Genomic DNA, 15,002 nt, shown 5'->3' with positions numbered 1-15,002 from the left:
TCTGACCTTGACCTCATTTTCAAGGTTCATTGGTCTTTCTTTAGTTATCTTGGTTAATGTTAAGTTTATGTGACAGTTGTAATAAAGCTTAGCTTTATACTTAGGACTATCAACATAATATCAATGATTAGTATAGAAGGCGAGACATTTCAGTGTGTGCACTCTTGTTTATGATTAGATTTCATCTCATCTACATGAACGTTGTTTGTTTACTTGTAACCGGATGTTTTTAATGTAGATATTTGTAGTAAGCATGCGTTAATTTGGTATCGGGTCGACTCGCCCTATTTACATGTTCGCCCTTGGTCTGTTCGTCATGAGTTCTGTCGACCATACAGTACGTTCGCCCTGTGTTCATTCTCTAAACTGTTATCAAGGACGTTTTATAATACGTCCTTGCATTTATTAAAAAATATTGATATTAAGGGTATCGTTAAAAAAACGTCTAAAACACAATTAAGTGAAAATCATCTGTTCCTTATTTTGTTCACAAGGTAAAACAATCGTGTTCAGCCAATTAAATTCTGTGTTTCTCATGATCAAATTAATAAGCCAATCAAAAACTAATTTATTGACATAATACGTTTTTTTTTGTATTCAATTAAATCATTTAAAGCACAATGTACTATTCTTTTTTCACAAAGACCAACAAACAGGTTGTTTAAGTGGTGTCCCTTAAATGAAGTTCTGTCCCTAAAACAAGGGGTCATTTTCAAACTCTAAAGAACTTCTGGATAATTTTTAATCTCGGTCTTTTTCTGAAATTAGTTCTATCAAAACTTTTGATTTTTCAACCTTGTATACAACCATTCCCCATGTGAAATTGAAAAACCGTCTAAAAGAAATAATCCACAATGCTTTTCATCATAAAAATGGTAGCATACGCTATAAATTTATCACTTTGGGATACCATAAGGCATATTTTGTTAATAAGGAACAAAAGGGTAAAACATACTACACAGAGGAACAAGTGATCAGTATGCTGGAGTTTCTTATTGACAACATATTTGTTGAATTTGGAGGTAGACTTTTTCAACAAATTGTCGGCATTCCTATGGGAACGAACTGTGCGCCTCTCCTTGCCAACCTCTTCTTATTTTCATATGAATCAGAGTTACTTCAGACACTTGTCAAAAACAAGAAGATCAAAGAAGCCAGGTTATTTAATTTCACTTTCAGATACGTTGATGATGTTCTTTGCATTAACAATCCAAACTTTTCTGATTGGGTTCCATTAATATACCCACCAGAACTAGAAATTAAAGAGACCACAGACACGGCTTCCTCCGCCTCATTTTTAGACTTATACCTTGAATTTGACATACACAGTCATCTCAGTACCAGAATCTATGACAAACGAGACGATTTTAATTTTGAAATTATCAATTTCCCCCACCTTAGTAGTAATATACCAACTTCACCTGCATATGGAATATACATTTACCAACTTATTAGGTATTCAAGAGCTTGCAGCTCCTATTCAGACTTTGTAAAACGTCACCAGTGTCTGAGCAGAAAGTTAATGAACCAGGAGTATGTCAAAGAACGTCTCGTCCTTTTTCTAAAAAAGTTCATCGGAAGATACCCAGAATTTGTTGATAAATATTCTGTATCAACTTCACAAATAATACAAGATGGTCTTGAAGTATAGATTTTGCGTACTGACGTTGGTTATCATCTTAATAACGTGTAATAGTATTATTTTATTTGTCTTTATAATATTACTTGTACTTTTAAGTTAGTTTTTTGAGATATTCTTTTGAAATGACTCTGTGGTTATGTAAAACATCATACTTTGAACGACAAAATTATTTCATTTATTAATATTACTTTTATTTATTGGATCTTGACATACTATGAATGACAAAACTATTTTATTCAATAATACTACTTTTTCTGTTAAGTCTGTTTTTTAACCGGATTTTTGTGACAAAAATGTCGGTTATTGATTTGGGGATGTACGGCGGGCGGGCGGGCGGGCGGGCGGGCGGTCGGGCAGTCGGGCGGGCGGGCGGGCGGGCGGCAATCAAATGTTGTCCGTGCATTAACTCATGAACCGTTCAACCAAAGCTTTTAAAATTTTAATATGTTGTTACTGACAACTAAATGAAGGTCAAGTTCAATAATGACGATTTTGACTTTTACCGTTCAGGAGTTATGGTTCTTGAAAGATTGAAAAATGGAGTTGTCCGTGCATTTACGCATGAACTGTTCTACCAAAGCTTCCCAAATTTTAATATGTTGTTACTAATGAAAGAATGGAGGTCAAGTTCAATAATGACGAATTTGACTTTTACCGTTCAGGAGTTATGGTTCTTGAAAGATTGAAAAATGGAGTTTCCAGTCGTGTCCGTGCATTTATGCATGAACTGTTCTACCAAAGCTTCCGAAATTTTAATATGCTGTTACTGATGACAAAATGGAGGTCAAGTTCAATAATGACGATTTTGACTTTTACCGTTCAGGAGTTATGGTTCTTGAAAGATTGAAAAATGGTTTTTCCCGTCGTGTCCATGCATTTTCTCATGAACCATTCAACCAAAGCTTTTGAAATTTTAATATGTTGTTACTGATGACAAAATAGAGGTCAAGTTCAATAATGACGATTTTGACTTTTACCGTTCAGGAGTTATGGTTCTTGAAAGATCGTAAAATGGCGTTTCCATTCAGGTTGTTGCATTTACTCATGAACCATTCAATCTAAGCTTTTCAAATTTTAATATGTTGATACTGATGACAAAATGGAGGTCAAATTTGATATTGACGATTTTCACTTTCACCATTCATCAGTAATGGTTCTTGTGATATTGCCAGGACACAAATAAATGTTAATAAATCCGGTTTGCTGTCGTTGTGACAGCCTCTTGTTATGATATACATTTGACGTGAAACTGTACTTATGTATCCCGTCATACTTTGAACCACACAATTATTTTATTAATTAGTATTACTTTTACTGTTAAATCTGTTTTCTGTTATATCTACTTAACGTGACTCTGCATTTTCTTCGAACGACAAAATTATTTTTATGTCTACCTGTGCGAATTTCAAACGAGCAATTTTACACCAGTACTGAAAACCTTCTATCCTTTATGGGTAGACTTTACACAGATAAATTAAGTCATATAAGAAAAACAAAATGAGTATGTTAAATTTGATGTATGCCTTTTTGTGCTTCTTTGTTACATTTGTTGTTTTTATAGTGATGTTAAGATGATAACACAATATTGACTGCTGTACCCCTATTTTTGACATTTTTTTACTCTTTGAGTATGTTTGTTTTGTTCATGCATTGTTGACAATGTAATGGAATTTGATACGACTGTCATACAAGTGAGAGGTTTAGCTAGCTATAAAACCAGGTTCAATCCACCATTTTCTACATTAGAGAATGCCTGTACCAAGTCAGGAATATGACAGTTGTTATCCATTCGTTTGATGTGTTTGGACTTTTGATTTTGCCTTTTGATTTTGGATTTTCCTTTTTGAATTTTCCTCGGAGTTCAGTATTTTTGTGTTTTTACTTTTTACTACAACCAAGTCGATGTCAAGTTTCTTCGTAGAAGAAACTTGACTGCTGGTGGATTATTCCCCGAGGGCATCATTAACTTGGTAGCTTTATGCATGATGAATACAAATAATACTAAGAACAAACCGGCTGGGACGTCGCCCGGGTTACTAAGGTCCCCTTTTGCTGCACGGAACACTGTAGCATTTGATTTGTGTTTTCCACAGAATATTCTCCGGGATACCCCTGATTTGACGTACGTTCAGCCAGAAGGTAATTACTACTTTAAAAATTCAGATACTTTTCATAAATTAAAGCCATGTTCCGTTAATATTTTCGACTGTTTGAATACACCTGCTACAAGTGAATCAACACCTATCATTTCTTCTTGTAAACACAAAAAAGGAAAAGGAGCACGTGTAAGACATGAGATATGTTAATCACGACTCCTGATTTCACCAGTAACTTAACAGGAAAAACGTAATATACTAAATCTTTCGTACCTCTGGACTGTTCCACGGACAATGTAGTGTACGGAATCGAATGTACTTTGTGTGGACTACTTTATGTTGGTGAAACTCAACAAACTTTACGTAAAAGGATGAATCAACACCGGTCTGATAATAAAGATCCGCAATTTAGGGTTCTTTATAACCATTTTAATCAACCAGACCATGATCCTTCGTTATCTATGAAAGTACGCATCATCGAGAAAATTTATCACCACACAAAGAGTCCAATACTTAGTACTCCTTTCCGAAAAGATAGAGAAAATTTCTGGATAAGGGAACTAGGTACTGCAATGCCATATGGTTGCAATGATAATGTCAAAGGAGTAGGAAATTTGTCAAGTCTAGCCTGCAGTGATGTTAATGTAATGAGTTTATTTAATACTACCTTACGAAACCAACGTAGTCATGGACAAAAACGTTACCATCGGCCTAATGTAAAAAAGTCTTCCAAATCGAGATTGGCCTCTGGAAGCTTTGATGACCTTCTTTCTCATCTACATCATCCGTTAGGGTTACATTACATTAGAACTATTCTTTTTTCACTGCCGGTTAATTTTCTAAAATGTTTGAGAGATTATGCACTTGACAAAGGAGGCACCAATACATTTTCTCCAATATACAGACTTGTCAGTATAATTTGTGATGTAGCTCTTTTCCGTCTCTTTAAACCAGTAAGATCGGAACCTTTACATGAGGAAAAGAGGAAATTCCTTCCTGTTCACTTTACCAATAGAGGAATTGATGCAATCAACATCAGCAACGTTCTACATCACAAGGAGGTAACATCTAAAATTCCTATTTATTTTCAAAATCAGTCTGTTCCTATTGTATCCTACAGTTACACCAAAACCATTGCACCTAAAATATTTAACTATAAACAAGCATTACAGGACCTTGATTTAGAACAATACCTAAAAAAACCTCTGACATGTGACTGTTCCCACTCGCCTTACAATTACAGCCCCTCTGGTCATGTTATTACTGGGGATCTAAACATAATTCAACATGAAAATCTCCGAAAGGTGATTTCTCGTGGTCCTAAGTTTAGAGAACCCCAACACATCAATTGGAACCATAACTTCAAAATAATTATAGATTCCATTGAGAACTACGCCAGAGCATGGGCTAAGCGAGAAGATGTTCAACTGGACACTTTGTCAGAATAGGTCAAAACAATCAGGTCTCTGATAAAACGTCGCATTCATAAGTTGAAAACTGTGTGAATGATCGACCTAAGTCCATTTTCAGTGACAAAGAGGCTGTAAAATGTCTATCATCTCTTCAAGATAAGTATGTTGTTGTTCCTGTGGACAAAGCTTCAAATAATATTGTCTTTATATGTAAATCGTATTACTACGAGTGTCTTATAAAAGAATTAGGAATAAATGAGCACTCAGGTAATCCCACATACAAAAACATATCATTTGACAAGGATGAGATTTTGGCGAATCATAAGTCCTTCATGGCTTCTATGAACATTGCATTGAACAACAAATCGGAGGACTTACCTTGTTTGTATTGGATACCTAAACTTCACAAAATTCCGTACAAACAACAGTACATTGTCGGCTCATCTGCTTGTTCTACTAAAGAATTGTCTATTAGATTGACAAAAATTCTGTCCGCAGTTAAAGAGGGTCTTCAGATATACTGTGAAACTGTTTACTCACGTAGTGGTATTAACCATATGTGGATTCTTAAAAACTCTAAAGAACTTCTGGATAATTTTAAATCTCGGTCTTTTTCTGAAATTAGTTCTATCAAAACTTTTGATTTTTCAACCTTGTATACAACCATTCCCCATGTGAAATTGAAAAACCATCTAAAAGAAATAATCCACAATGCTTTTCATCATAAAAATGGTAGCATACGCTATAAATTTATTACTTTGGGATACCATAAGGCATATTTAGAAATCCATGTACTAATGACATATTCTTGTTTGAAGAAAAAAATATGTCATATAAATGGTAATGGAACAAAGGAGGCTCGGTTAGTGGGGCTGCTTTTATGGTAATTCAAGTAACCTTTTATCCACCTTCTTCCACCTCAGAGCTACCAGCTCTTTGATTTAATGAGCCTAGCAGAGAGGACTTTAAGTTTTCCCATGTTCTTCTGTATTTATGTTCCAAAATTGGATTCCATTCTCTACTTTATTTTGTCTTAACCAAATGTTATGAAACTTATATGCAATGCTGATTACCACTAACTGCAGATAAAATATGAATTTTGGTGGCATCAATGTTACCTTTCTAAAGTTATGCCCCTTTACAAATGGAAAAATTGCTAAAATTTTTTGGTTACTGTTCTTGATCTTTAATTAGTTTGCCTCAACCAAATGTTATGAACATCGTATACAATGCTTATTACCTCAAAACACAGATCAAGTATTTTTCCATTGAAATATACCTTATATACATATGTATGAATACCATCTAAATATACTAATATCTGTTTTATTTGTTTTATAGGAAGAGCTGTATACCTATTGTAACAGAGTTAGAAGATCTATTTTAGAGGTAATTATTGGAAATTTCTGTAATATGTAAATCCCATGTCAGGGATGTTTCTAGAGTCTACATTTTGCATGATTAAACTGTGTTGTCAAATATATGTGTGAAAGAATAATAGAATCAAAGTGCTTGTTAGCACAGAAGGGTAAGGATTGCCTAAATTTATCAGTGGGAAGTAAAATTAAATATTGTATTGTAAATAAAGCATTGGGTTGTAGTTGATTCAACTACAATTCTGAACAATAGGAGATAACTTCAAATTTTAAAGATGACTTTAACAATGACATCATTTATATTTTTAGAACAGATATTATATTCCAGCACCTTGCAAATGTTATGAAATTTTCTTAACAGATGTAGCATCATTTTGTGACTTGAATATCTGAGCATATATTACATTGATAAATTTCTGGAAATGTTCATGGAAAGAATGTTATGATCAATGCACTATATTTTGTGTATTAAAAAGATAGTGATAAGCCTTGGAAGATTTAGATATCAAGTCAATAACATAGGGTTTTGATTGCATTTCATGCAATCTTTTCCCAAAAATAAGGTCTGGACAGAGAATTTCAAGTATGGTATGAACATTGGCAGTTAGCTCAGTGTAAAATATTTTCCTGACAACAACATCTGATAAAAGCTGTTTGACTCTACAAATAATACTTTCAGTCATGCATGCTTCAAAAAAATATTTATCAACATGTTAATGTTTACTCTCTAATTGACAGGTTCTACAAGATTTTCCCCACACTAGTGCCAATATTCCATTTGAGTACCTATTTGATTTAATACCTGTACTTCAACCAAGGTCTTTCTCCATAGCTTCTTCACAGAAGGTAAGCTTTTTATATTTTATCCCCCCCCGACAATGGCATCCTTAACTAATACAGAGTCAAAAACAGATTATGCCAGTATGACTAATTTATTCAAATGAAGATATCTAGCTATGTAGAAGTAAACATGAAGTGTTTTAATGTCTTATTTAAATGTAAAATAAAGTAATTTTCTATAATATATATTTAATGCATTTTTTAAAAAGTCTTAAAAACATAATATTTTTTCTGCCTTACAATAATGTTCTGTTTATTTTGGTTTCACAGATGTATCCAGATGAAATACATGTTTTAATGGCAGTTGTTACATATAAGACAAAGATGTTTAAACCTAGACTTGGAGTTTGTTCTACATGGTTGGCTGGCATGTCACCAGGAACAGCAGTGCCTCTGTGGGTAAAGAAGGGGACGATAGCCTTCCCTACTGATCCAGCTTGTCCTGTTGTTATGGTGGGCCCAGGTATGTTTGTAAAGACCTTCAACCAAGAGTTGAATATTTTAACCTTTCAGTGTCAAGTTGTTAAACGTGATTGTGATTCTATAAATGGCAGAAATTGTATAACTAAATTATATCACTGGAGCAGTCTTTTTACAAATTTATGCTAAAAACTGTTGCATGACACTACCTATGAAGAACAGAAATAGGGTATATATATTATTTTGGCTTTATTTTGGCCAAACACTGTTTACAGGGTCTTACAAGAAAACATGAAAAGAGACAAAAAACAAAGGATTGGCCCATTGTGTAAAAAAATTTGAATCAATAATTCCACAAAAATGAATTGATAAATATTTAACAAACAGTACATCTATTGGTAATATCAGCTCAACCTCATGCTACTTATTCATTTTACCAAATTCATGCTGTCTGCTAGAGAATTTTGTTTCTCCTATTCTAAATACTTTTAGGTACAGGATGTGCTCCATTCAGAAGTTTTATACAAGAAAGAACAGTCGCTGGAACAGGAGGTGAGAACAGCAAGATATTTACCAAACTTTATAGCTTTTGACAGTTTATCATGTACCATGTACAGTTGTGCATCCTTTTTCCTCTTATACATAGTAATACAGTATATGGAATTCACATGTCAAAACATACTCTTGGAACGATACACAACTAAATTATCTATTACAATGTTTATTTATCCCCTCTACGTAGGGCTTGCTGGCCACTGCAGACAGTTTCTGGGTAATAACTCAGGAACTGTTCAACCAATGCATTTTAAATTTTAATATGGTGTTACTGATAACTGATTATTGAGATCAAGGTTGATATTGGGTTGCTGGTGTCTCAATGCCATAAGGCTTAGAAAGTTTAAAAAAAAAAACCAACTGAAACAGGAGGAAAGCGATGTGAGACATACGATTTTGCGTCAAATACCATAAATGCAATTCTAATTTTTGTCGAGCCTGCAACTTTTGTTGCAGAAAGCTATACATAGGTATAGTGATCCGGTGGCGGCGGTGTTAGCTAACTTTTTAAAAGCTTTACATTTTAGAAGTTGGAACACCTGGATGCTTCATACTTTGCATATAGATGATTCATGTTACGAACTTTCTGTCAGTCACATGTCCAATGTCCTTGACCTCATTTTCATGGTTCAGTGACTACTTAAAAAAAAAGTTAAGATTTTTTGTAATGTTAAATTCTATTATTATAAGTAATAGGATAACTATATTTGGTATGTGCATACCTTGGAAGGTCCTAATGCCCCGTCAGACAGTTTTCACTTTTCACCTCGACCTCATTTCCTGGATCAGTGAACAAGGTTAAGTTATGGTGGTCAAGTCCATATCTCAGATACTATAAGCAGTAGTTCTAGTATATATTCAGTGTATGGAAGGACTGTAAGGTGTACATGTCAAACTGGCAGGTGTCATCTGACCTTGACCTCATTTTCATGGTTCAGTGGTTATAGTTAAGTTTTAGTGTTTTGGTCTGTTTTTCTTATACTATATGCAATAGGTCTACTATATTTGGTGTATAGAATGATTGTAAGATGTACATGTCTAGCTGACAGATGTCATCTGACCTTGACCTCATTTTCATGGTTCAGTGGTCAAAGTTAAGTTTTTGACTTTTTGGTCTTTTTTCTAATACTATATGCAATAGGTCAACTATATTTGGTATATGGAAATATTTTATGATCTATATGTCAGTCGCACAGGTTTTATTTGACCTTGACCTTATTTTCATGGTTTATTGCTAAGTGTTAAGTATTTGTGTTTTTGTCTGTTTTTCTTAATTTATAAGCAATAGGTCAACTATATTTGTTTCATTGAAGAATTGTTAGCTGTACATGTCTGCCAGGCATGGCTCATCTGACCTTGACCTCATTTTCATGGTTCATTGATCAATGTTTAGTTTTCTTGGTTAATGTTGAGTTTATGTGACAGTTGTAATAAAGCTTTATATTTAGGACTATTAACATAATATTAATGATCAAAGAAGGCAAGACATTTCAGCGTGTGCACTCGTTTATTTTAAGGTAATACATTATACTTTGGCTGTAGAAACAAAGACTATGATTACTATTGCCAGGATGAATGGACAGCTCTGGTGGACAAGGGGCTTCTTAACTTAATAACTGCGTTTTCTAGAGATCAGGTATGCATATTTATAATCACAAAATCAGATTTACGCTCAGTAACAAAAAAAATTGAAAAAAATAATTTATAATTTTTTTCTTCATTTTTGTAATTTCTGCGATCATGAAGGTGGGACACAGCAATTCTATATTTCTGGCTTAGTCAGTGTTGTGCCAAACACAGGTTAAGTCTGTTAAAGTTTTTTTGGTAACATCAACAACTTTGTCAAATCATCATGGAATTTCAGGAAATTTATAATGATAAAATTGAGAATGGAAATGGGGAATGTGCCAAAGAGACAACAACCCGACCATAGAGCAGACAACAGCAGAAGGTCACCAACAGGTCTTCAATGCAAGGAGAAATTCCCGCACCCGGAGGCGTCCTTCAGCTGGCCCCTAAACAAATATATACTGGTTCAGTGATAATGAACACCATCAAGCTTCTTTATAATCAGGAAATAAAATCTAGAGTGAAATTAAGATATTTTTCCATTTTTCTCAATTTTCTGTACTTTACAAATGCAGTTTTTGGGGAGCATATCTGTCAAAGAGATTCTCTACAGTAATCACTAGCTACAGTACAGGTAAAGGTACAGTCTTGTCAGATTTCAAAACTTGAAAAATTACTTAACAAACTGCCATTCAATTTTACAAATCAAGAGAATACAAATACACTCTGATGATTAAAACAAAGTGTTTCTTGTTCTATTCAGGATGACAAAATATATGTTCAACACAAAATATTGGAGAGTAAATTAATGCTGTGGAATATACTGGAGAATAGTGGCTGGTTTTATGTGGCAGGGTAAGTTATAATTTAATTTTTAGTTGCAGGATGGCCATTTTTTGTGTGGCCTTATTTATCAGAGCAATATTATAGCCACGATTGTATTCATTTGGAAAGTTAAAAATTCACAATTTCTTTTGAATATTTAATATTTATATGTATTCCTGAAGATGCAGATCAAACATTGAAAGTTTACAAAAGACAGTGAAGGGTGAATTTAAATCATTTCATAATATTGTTGAATTCTTTCTTAAATCACTAACAGTAAAAAATAAAATGCTTCGCTGAGCACAGCCTGATACAACTGCAGAGGTTAAACCCTGAACAGTTGGGGCAATTTTGGACACAATATTTAAGCTTGAAACTGTCTGAATTTGGATTGTGATCAAATTTTTGACATATTATAGATTTCCAACACAAAACAAATGTCAAGATCTTACAAATATTTATTGCCCAATACTGTGCAATTAAATATTTCTTCTTGAAACTTTAAAAAAAAAATTAAATTGAACCCCTTAATAAAATTGGAACACCCCCAATTTTTTAAAATCCCCCCTTGGAGCAATTACCCCCACACTCATTCCCAGCCTTTCCTTTGTAGTATGGAACCTTGTAGTAAAATTTCAGAGAGATCCATAAACAGTAGGGACCGTCATCCCCAAATCAATCCCAACCTTCCTTTTGTGGTATTGAACCTTCTTAATAAATTTCAAAGAGATCCATTTACGTAAACTAAGATTATCGTCCAGAAACCAAATATGTCTTTGGACAACGAGGCAGACGACAGCATACCATTATACATTCCAAAAAAGCTAACTGTATTTTCTCTGAACTCTATCTGTAATAAAATATTTAAAACGCCCAGATAATCCGAAAACAATCTGTTACACTTATAAATTCTTTCATTCTCAGAAATGCTAAACGAATGCCTGATGATGTAAAGGATGCAGTTAAACAAGTGATAATGGATTGTGGAAGTAAATCAGAGGACGAAGCTGAACAGTATATCCATAAACTAGAACAATGTCGTAGATACCAGGCGGAAACATGGTCTTGACACAAAATATTTTCTAGTAATAAATTAAAATTTTATTATGTTTTTGTCTACTAGTATTTAAATTTTGCAAAGTAATGAATTTTGCCTTTGGTTTATGTGTTGTTGTCAGGTTTATCTTCTTCACAAAATTCATTGATAACCTGTTTAGACTTCCGACATCCATGGATTGTTTGGATTTTTGTCAATCAATTGTTGCTTGAAATTGAGAATGGAAATGGGGAATGTGTCAAAGAGACAACAATCTGATCAAAGAGCAGAACACAGCCCAAGGCCACAATAGGTCTTCAACATAGAGAGAAAATCCAACACCCTAGTTTCCTAGTTGTGTATTGGTAAACTTTTGTTCTGAATGGGTTGATGTCTCATTGACATTCTTATTTCTGTTTGTCACTTGTCTTTTATCTATGTGAGAGGACTTTTTTGGTGAAATATTCCTGTAACGTGTAGGCCACATAAATATTATCTGTGTTAAGGAATTCACATCAACTATTCAGAATGAACTTAATCACAATCACGTAACAAGGTAAACCAAGTCAAGTGACCATGAAATATGTGACAAGATATAATTATGGGACTAGATACCAACAAAGAGAATTATCACTTTAACACCATATTTGTTTTCAGTTTTATTGTGCAAAAATGGACAACAGCATATAAACAAGTACAAACAACTGTAAAAAAAAATATAACAAATCTTGTATCAAAACTTAATTCTATAGTAAGCAGATTTAATATTGTAACAATAAATATACCTAAATAATTTCATAAAAAATATAAATATCTTCAAATAACTTTACAATAAATAATAGAATCTGCACCTGAGTGTCACTGAAATGTGTTTTTGGAAAATGAGAGCAAGCAAAATAACTACTGAAAAAATATTCAAAATATATAACTTTTAGCTTATAAATCTATTTGATAGTCAATATCACAAGGGTTCCTCAACGAGTATCTGGTATTGATCAAGTAATTTAGACAATACATACTCTCCAATTACACTTATAAAGGAGGGATAAAGGTGCATCACTATTTGTCAATCAATGAATCAAGAATGAACGTTTTAAAATTTTGTTGTATATACAAGTCCCTTCACACAAAATAGTTTTAGTTAAAACTGGACGGTCAATCTGACAAGGGTTAAACAATTTCCATTAATGGGCATACACCAATAAAACATTGATTTTCAATAATCCATTTTATATCTGTATGTAACTGTAGCGACCCGTACTGTCTGGACTCTGTGATGCTTCACTGTCTGTTTCCTCATGTTTACTGACAAAAGCTGAGTCGACTGACTGACAGGATAAGTTGAGGACAGAATCAGTAAAATCTGGAGGATAATTTATCTGGAAAATAAGTAGTGGTATATAACTTCAGAATCATGATGCAGGTCATACATGACATAAAAATTATCATTTTAACATTTTCTTACAAAACAATACTAAAAGAGTAGCAAATATTCTACAATAGCCAAGGATGCATTTGTTACACAATAAAGTAAGGGAGACAACTTCATCAATACAAATTGAACCCACAGCAAAATTTCTCTGAATTCAGATCTGATTGTTGTTCATATTCATATCTACCATTGTCATACATTTTTAAAAACAGCAAAATGGTGTATCACATACTGTAACATAACAAATCAAAGAGCAGAATGCTCTGAGGGATACGATTGCCACAGTTTTCATTGACGCATGTATAGCAGTTCTGCCAAATTTTCATTAAGCGAATGCGTCAGATTTGGTCAAAATTGAAAAGATCAAAGAGGAAAAAAATATGTGTGATTGTCAAGCATTTTTGGCCGGCAACCCTGGTACAGCTGGATAGTATTATTTTCAAAACTAATTCAACTGCACATGCAAAATGTAATAATCTGAATAGTCACTCAACTTTAAAAATAGCCAATCCCGGTTACAAGTGTATGAGCCATGTACTTATTGTGTTTTATCGAATTATAGTTATCCCGTACCATTGTAAACTCGTACTACTAAAAAAAGCTTGTACCAATGCAAACTTGTACCACTGCTATCACTTACCAACTTATTTAAATGCATTTAAATGGTGTTAAATGATGAATATACATGATATACGTTACTTTCACTCAATACCTCTTAAGTCTGTAAAATGTATATAATTTGAAAGTACAATGACCAATTTGTAGCTAATGTTCCTTGTCTATAGGATAGAAAATACTGTGGCAGATGTAGATAATTAAAGTATTAACAGTTTCACCCGAAGAAAATATTAATTTTTCATGAATAATTAAATCTTAGCAGTTAGACAAAATGATTGCCAAAATTATTTTTACTGTCTATAAATAACAATGAAATGTAACTGATTCCTGTTAAGGGGTCCGGAATTTTCCCGCCAAAAAAGCACATGGCTTTCAACAATTGTAAACATGGCATACAATTTGCGATCATGGATTACAGCTTTAATAGACAATAGACAATAGACAATATTTTTAATTAACTTTTAATTAACTTAAATATATATTCAATTTAAGGTACAGTTAAAGCAATGTTTTAACTTTCTTCTGGATTATGTTCTACAGTGGCGGATCTAGAACTTTTCCTAAAGGGGGGGGGGGGCGCTGACTGACCTAAGAGGAGGCCGCTCCAGTCATGCTTCAATGATTCCCTTTTTAATCAACCAAATTTTTCCCACGAAAAAGGGAGGGGGGGGGACCCCCTTGATCCGCCTATGCTCTAGTTTGAAAAATCAGTTTAAACAATAATGCTTAAAAACTTTCTTTATTTTTGTCTAAATTTTCATTAAAATCCTGTATAAAATTCAAGTAATTCAACTTTATTTTTATAAAGTTTACAAACAAAAACCCATAAAACATCATATTTTTATATATATTTTTCTGAATGGTACAACTTCCCAGTGGTACAAGTTAACTTTTTTGGTACGAATGGCGTGGTACGAGTTAACTTGCTTCCGTATCTTATCACCGTAATTCTAGGAGGAACCCTAAACTGGACCCCTGTTGTGTTCACTTATCGCTACACTGACCTTCAGTGCGAAGCTATATATAGAACAGCGGACCAGTTTAGGAGGAACCCTATTTCTTACTCTTTAAATATTGAAGTTCCTTTGGATCAGAGGGCATGACTCCTTTCCGTACACACTCCTCTGTTTAAATTGACATCGTTCTTAATATAATACGACGTTTATCGGCATTAATTTTTC

The 15,002-nt window shown here is 33.5% G+C and overlaps 2 protein-coding genes across 2 annotated transcripts in view; one reads left to right on the top strand and one right to left on the bottom strand.

The window, feature by feature from the left end:
* LOC143063269 (NADPH-dependent diflavin oxidoreductase 1-like) overlaps positions 1 to 11,843 on the top strand; it is a 47,228-nt gene extending 35,385 nt beyond the window's left edge. The window contains exons 10-16 of the mRNA XM_076235313.1: positions 6,492 to 6,539; positions 7,265 to 7,372; positions 7,637 to 7,829; positions 8,279 to 8,338; positions 9,859 to 9,977; positions 10,674 to 10,765; positions 11,660 to 11,843. Coding sequence (XP_076091428.1) covers positions 6,492 to 6,539; positions 7,265 to 7,372; positions 7,637 to 7,829; positions 8,279 to 8,338; positions 9,859 to 9,977; positions 10,674 to 10,765; positions 11,660 to 11,804 — 765 coding nt within the window. The 3' untranslated portion in view covers positions 11,805 to 11,843. The remainder of the gene's footprint in view (positions 1 to 6,491; positions 6,540 to 7,264; positions 7,373 to 7,636; positions 7,830 to 8,278; positions 8,339 to 9,858; positions 9,978 to 10,673; positions 10,766 to 11,659) is intronic.
* A 574-nt stretch (positions 11,844 to 12,417) lies between these two features.
* The window catches only part of LOC143062007 (vitellogenin receptor-like), a 34,899-nt gene continuing 32,314 nt past the window's right edge, over positions 12,418 to 15,002 (bottom strand). The window contains exon 28 of the mRNA XM_076233861.1: positions 12,418 to 13,150. Coding sequence (XP_076089976.1) covers positions 13,001 to 13,150 — 150 coding nt within the window. The 3' untranslated portion in view covers positions 12,418 to 13,000. The remainder of the gene's footprint in view (positions 13,151 to 15,002) is intronic.

This window comes from Mytilus galloprovincialis, chromosome 2 (genome assembly GCF_965363235.1).
Source record: "Mytilus galloprovincialis chromosome 2, xbMytGall1.hap1.1, whole genome shotgun sequence".
NCBI lineage: Eukaryota > Metazoa > Mollusca > Bivalvia > Mytilida > Mytilidae > Mytilus > Mytilus galloprovincialis.
The sequence above is the reverse complement of the archived record's forward strand: the minus strand, read 5'-3'. Positions and strand labels throughout refer to the sequence as shown.